The sequence below is a fragment of the Colossoma macropomum genome, unplaced genomic scaffold (genome assembly GCF_904425465.1).
Source record: "Colossoma macropomum unplaced genomic scaffold, Colossoma_macropomum, whole genome shotgun sequence".
NCBI lineage: Eukaryota > Metazoa > Chordata > Actinopteri > Characiformes > Serrasalmidae > Colossoma > Colossoma macropomum.
In genome coordinates, this window is record NW_023495092.1 from 24,935 (window position 1) to 31,463 (window position 6,529).

The 6,529-nt window shown below is 38.0% G+C and overlaps 1 protein-coding gene across 1 annotated transcript in view; it reads right to left on the reverse strand.

Annotated features, from left to right (window-relative positions):
* LOC118801005 (NLR family CARD domain-containing protein 3-like) overlaps positions 1-5,861 on the reverse strand; it is a 29,723-nt gene extending 23,862 nt beyond the window's left edge. Inside the window, exons 1-3 of the mRNA XM_036561178.1 lie at positions 4,402-5,861; positions 3,737-4,212; positions 974-1,147 (exon numbers count right to left, since the gene is read on the reverse strand). Coding sequence (XP_036417071.1) covers positions 974-1,147; positions 3,737-4,212; positions 4,402-5,772 — 2,021 coding nt within the window. The 5' untranslated portion in view covers positions 5,773-5,861. The remainder of the gene's footprint in view (positions 1-973; positions 1,148-3,736; positions 4,213-4,401) is intronic.
* Between the last annotated feature and the right edge of the window lie 668 nt (positions 5,862-6,529).

The following is a 6,529-nucleotide window of genomic DNA, read 5'->3' on the forward strand; positions in this document are numbered from 1 at the left end:
CTTTTGTTTTTGTCCCTCCTGAGATGAGAACATTAACACTTTTAACCTTGACCTCTTCACCTTTCCTCCTTCTACTTATCCCATAACTTTTGATCCTGCCTCACTTCACCTTCTTCCCCTCCCTATTTGCTCCCTCTTCTGACCCTTAGTATCTCTACTTAAACCATGTCAGACTGTGTGTTCATTGGACTAGTGACAGACTGATGATCAAGCTGTGTCTTTGCATGATTCGCTGCAAATATGTGAACAAAACTTGAGATCTGAAGATCCAGTCTCCTGACTCCTCCTGCTGAATTTCTAACACTATGAGCTAAGGCTGCTAGGCTTGCCACAACACTGAAATAGCAACACACTGACCAAGAGATTTCTGAGGAAAGTCTTTTACCTTGTAAAAAAGAAATGAAATTTCACATAAATTACAATTAAAATATTGTAAAACTATTTAAACAATGTTGGTTTAAATATTGTTTGAATAATTTTCTTAGAAAATGTACTTCTTTGACTGTTTTAAAAGCAGAGCTATCAACAGTGTCTTCAAATCTTTTTCCTCCAATTTCAAGACTGACACTATTGCCAATCCGTGGAGAAATTCCTGCTCTGCTTTTAAACTAAAATAGGTTTAAGTTTCAGTGTGAAAACATTTCACTATACAACTAAATGCTGAGGGAGGAGTTTGGTGATTGTAGAGCTGATCCCCGATTCTCATAAGCTTTTTCACAAAGACTATAGATGTGTAGTTTGCAAACAGGCATTACAGTGCAGTCAAAGAAGGATTTATGAATATAGTAACAAAATAGGTTTATCATATTATTTAGATAACATACTACATTTTTTGTGGATTTTTATATTATGGTTAGTGAGAGAAAAAACAGAATTCTAAAGTACTAAATAATTGTGTTAGTATTTGAGGTTAACATTTTATTCTGCCTCATTAGCTTATTTCCATTCAAGAATTAATTCACAGAAAGTTTACCTGAGTATCTCCAGTTTACAGTGTGAGCTCTTCAGTCCAGCAGAGAGCAGCTCCACGCCTGAATCCTGAAGGTCATTGTTACTCAGGTCAAGCTCTTTCAGAGATGAATTTACAGATTGTAGAGCTGATGATAGATTCTCACAGGAATTTGTGGTGAGACCACACCAAGCTAGTCTGTAAAAATCAGAACAAATATAGTACATGGTGTAATCAGGAGAATGGCAATAGAATTACTTTACTCTCCGTTTACTACTTTGGCCTTATTTTCAGGAATAAGTGCAAAAGATAGTCGTAGCTTGATTATTTATCCAAGTGATCCAATTTAAAAAAAGAAAACACAGCAATTGCTTTTCCTCTATAAGTAAAAGCTTGCTGTTTAGGACAATAAAAAGGCAATATATGATACAGCAAATTATACTTTTAGAGTGTTTTTGTAGTTCAAGGATGGCTCTAGAAACAGATTCAGTAGAAGTTTAGAGCCAAGTGAAATGTATATTACTAGCTCAGCTCCGCAACTCTTCTACTGGCTGCTAAACAACCACAAAGCATAAAACAGTGAACCCCATGCCTAACAGATGGCAAAAAAGTATTTTTATTTATTTTTATTTATTTACTTATTTATTTATTTCGAAATATGACGATGAGTGTAGCAAGTTTAATTACATTTCACATTAACAAGTGTGTCTTTTACCTTCCTGATGACCATAGTTAGCATGACCACTCCCCTAACACTATAATGTTATATGAACTAGAGCTGCACTTAGCGTGACCACTCCCCTAACACTATAACGCTATAAAAACTGGAGTCATACGTAACGTAACCCCTCCCCTAACACTAAAACACTATAAAAACAAGAGCCATACTCAACGTGACCCCTCCTCTAACACTTTAATGCTATAAAAACTAGAGCCATACTTAGCGTGATCCCTCCCCAACACTATAACGCTATAAAACTAGAGCCATACTTATTGTTACCACTGCCTAACACTATAATGCTATTAATACTAGAGCCACACTTAGCATGACCCCTCCACTAACACTATAATGCTGCAAAAACTAGACGCATACTTATAGTCGCCCCTCCCCTAACACTAAAACAATATTAAAACTAGAGCCATACTTAGCCTGACCCCTCACCTAACACAATAACGCTATAAAAACGAGTCATACTTAGAGTGACCCCTCCCCTAACACTATAACGCTATAAAAATGAGAGTCATACTTAGTGTGACCCGTCCCTAACACTATAACGCTATAAAAATGAGAGTCATACTTAGCCTGACCCCTCCCCTAACACTATAACGCTATAAAAATGAGAGTCATACTTAGTGTGACCCGTCCCTAACACTATAACGCTATAAAAATGAGAGTCATACTTAGCGTGACCCCTCCCCTAACACTATAACGCTATAAAAATGAGAGTCATACTTAGCGTGACCCCTCCCCTAACACTATAACGCTATAAAAATGAGAGTCATACTTAGCGTGACCCCTCCCCTAACACTATAACGGTATAAAACTAGAGCCATACTTAGCATGACCCCTCTCCTAACACAATAATGCTATAAAAACAACAGTCATACTTAGCCTGACCCCTCCCCTAACACTATAATGCTATAAAACTAGAGCCATACTTAGCATGACCCCTCCCTTAATAATATAACAGTAGAAATCCTGAGTAATACTTAGCGTGACTGTATCAGACTGAGATGAACGAGTCTGATTGTCAGGTAGGTCATTGTCCTCTGACTCCTAATTAGATTCTGGCTCTGGTAGCTCAAACATTGAAGCTTGTATTCAGAGCTTCCATTTTTCAGGTCTTACTGATATTTGACACTTGGGAGAAGCTGCACTGAAATAAGAGTGAATTGTGTGCGTTTGTGTCAGATGACGCTAAATGCTAACCAGCTTCATTTCATTCCAAGAGAGACTTTGCAGTTTTAGTAATTTTTACTGCCTACTGCCCAGTTTTACTGCTCTGACTTTATTAACTAATTATTCACTGAAAGTGTTAGAAATTTCAAATGCATTCTTTGTATGTCAACATTGACAAAGTGTTTAACATGTGAAATGTCACTGAACGAGATTAATCAATATTTTTTGGATTGTAATCTTTTATTAGGAAAAGTGGAGAATGTAAACCCAGACTGAACAGTTAAGTAATCAGCTTGAGCTCATTCTAATATCATATAAAACTAATCTCCTCCTGTGTAATTCTCCACAGACAGAATTAAATTGTAAATTTCAAGTAAAAAAATCACTTTAACTTTATTTAAAAATTCTCTTCACTATTAATATGCAAAATTGAAGGACATGTAAATGAGTCTTTGTTTATAATATATAATTGTTGATTGTAGATCAAGCCATCTAAATAAGCTATTGTTTAACATTGTAAATGAACATTTACTCACTTATATGTTTTTTATAAAAATGTTAAAACATTTACAATGTAAATTTAAGAAGTTATAATTAATAAACTGAATAAGCCCATAATTATTGTTCCTAAAACTGAACAGCTAAATCACAAAATCAATATCACAGTGTACCGCTGACAAATACTGACACTATAACAATCAGTTATAAAATAGGGATTTCTATTAAAGTGGCCAAGCAGTGAACCTGCAGCTCTTCATAATAACTAAAACTATAATAAATAAAATTATTTTTTAATTATCTGAACTGAAGATCAAATTTGATCAGCTCTGATCAATCATCAATAATCAGATAATAATCTGCTGTATTAATGTAGATGTAACACTCACAGAGCTTTTCTGCAGAAAGTCAGAGCTGGGATCAGTCTCCTATAACCCTCCTCTGATGTGTTGTATTTCTTCAGGTCCAGCTCATCCAGAACCTTCTCTGAGGTCAGAAGCATGCAGGCTAGTGCTGAACACTGTCCAGGAGAGAGTTTCTCCCCTGAGTGTCTCTCTGAGTTTAGATACTCCTGAATCTCTCTGGAGAGAGACTGGTCATTCATTTCAGACAGACAGAGGAACAGATTGATGGATCTCTCAGTGGAGATGGGGTATCGTTTATCTTCTCCTTTGATTAATTTCTTCATGTGCTGTCTGGTTCTCTCTGAGCTGCTCTGTGTTGGGGTCAGTAGACCCTGTAGGTGTCTCTGATTGGACTTCAGTGAGATGCCCAGCAGGAAACGGAGGAAAAGATCCAGGTGTCCATTCTGACTCTTTACTGCTTTATTCACTGCTCCCTTCAGCAGCTCATCCAGTAGATCTTTCTTAGACCACTCACTGTGCTGTGGGTGAGAAAGCCCCAGTGGAACACTCTTAGACCACTCACTGTGCTGTGGATGTGAAAGCCCCAGCGGAACACTCTTAGACCACTCTCTGTGCTGTGGGTGAGAAAACCCCAGCGGAGCACTCTTAGACCACTCACTGTGCTGTGGGTGAGAAAACCCCACCGGAACGCTCTTAGACCTCTCTCTGTTTCGTGGGTTAAATATCTGCAGTTCCTCCATGTTTTTGCTCTCATAGCAGTGAAACACATAAACAGCAGCCAGGAACTCCTGAAAGCTCAGATGAACAAAGCAGTAGACCTTCCTCTGGTAAAGCACACATTCCTCCCTAAAGATCTCAGTGAAAATCCCAGAATACACTGAGGCCTCAGTGACATCAATGCTGCTCTCTCTCAGGTCCTCTTCATAGAACATCACATTGCCCTTCATCAGCTGTTTGAAAGCCAGTTCAGCCAGTTTCAGTATAATGGTTCTATTGGACTCCAGCAGGTTCTTTGGGTTTCTCCTCTTTTTCTCCTCATACTTCTCATTCTTCATGTTTGTCTGAGTGAGCAGGAAGTGTGAGTACATTTCAGTCAGAGTTTTAGGGATTTCTGTATGACTCTGTTTGATAATTTGCTGAAAAACAGTGGCTGAGATCCAGCAGAAGACTGGAATGTGGCACATGATGTGGAGGCTCCTCACTGTCTTAATGTGGGAGATGATTCTCTTGGCTTGGTCTTCATCACTGATCCTCTTCCTGAAGTACTCCTCCTTCTGTGGGTCATTGAATCCCTGAACTTCTGTCACACGGCTGATGTATTTAGGAGGGATCAGATTGGCTGCTGCTGGTCGGGAGGTCATCCAGATCAGAGCAGAGGGAAGCAGCTCTCCTTTGATGAGGTTTGTCATCAACACACCCACTGATGATGCCATGGTGATGTCAGATACTTTCTTACACTGTTTAAAGTTCAGTGGAATTCTACTTTCATCCAGACCATCAAATACAAACACAGCTTTGAGCTGATCATAAATCTCTGGGTCCAGATCTTTGAGCTCAGGATGGAAGTCACACAGAAGTCCATGAAGACTGTATTGATCATCTTTAATCAGGTTCAGCTCCCGGAACGGAAGCACAAACATGAGCTCTACATCCTGATTGGCTTTTCCTTCAGCCCAGTCCAGAATGAACTTCTGCACAGAGACAGTTTTTCCAATTCCAGCGATGCCTTTAGTCAGAACACTTCTGAGCTCTGGCTCTTTTGGTCTGTTATCTTCTTCTCTTTCTTTGTGTCTGAGACTGTCAGCCTTCACAGCTCTAATGTTCCCTTCTAGCGTTTCTCCTTCAGGACCTTGTAGAGGTTTAAAGATGTCTGAGCAGTTGATTGGAGAGTCTTGTAAGTGTCTCCTGGATGTTTTCTCCATCTGTAGAACCTCATGTTCTTCATTCACTCCTTCACTCTCTCCCTCTATGATGTAGAGCTGTGTGTAAATCCTGTTCAGGAGGGTTTTATTCTCTTCTGTTCTGATTCCCTCAAATAAGCTCTCGTACTTGTTCTTCATGCTGGTTTTGTGTCTCTCTAAGACTCTGTGAAGGACGTCATCCACTGGTTGGTGAATATCTGCCAGAGTGTTTATCTGCAGTGCTGTTTGTGTGGAATGCTGCCTAATCAGGACCAAACACAGTAACATAATCATCATTAATACAAATACCCAGAATAATCAACTTACTGTATATTTCATTAGATTTGAGCGGTTTAGTTAAAAAAATATTTTTAGTTTACCTCAAATTCCCAAGATAACTTAGCATTATCTTTTTGCTTTTGATTTCTCCAAAACCAACAATTATAAATATTCCCAGGCAATAATGTAATATAATTACATAATATAATAATTTCTATAACATTAATTGAGGTTAAATTTTGTTTTAAATATTATAGAACTGGTTATTTATGGTTAAACGTTCACTAACACATTGTGATCTGAGCAGCAGTCTGTCAGAATGAAACCTGTACTGAGGTGTGTGGCTCTGTTTGGGTCTCTATCTCACTAAGCTAATATTAAGTTAGCCAATGAGACTCTGCAGATGCCTTAATGACACAAATCTCACTGTACTGTGAAAATAACCTGTTTGTAGAAGCTGCTCAGCAAATTGTGAGCATGTTGAAAGTGATACTATTATTAATCTTATTACTAGTATCATTATTATTAGTGGTATTATTTAACAATACATTCAAAATAAAGCATTTATCAAATTATGTGAATGCATTAATAAATAGTAAAATTCATACAAATTAAGAGTGAGTAACAGTACATAAAA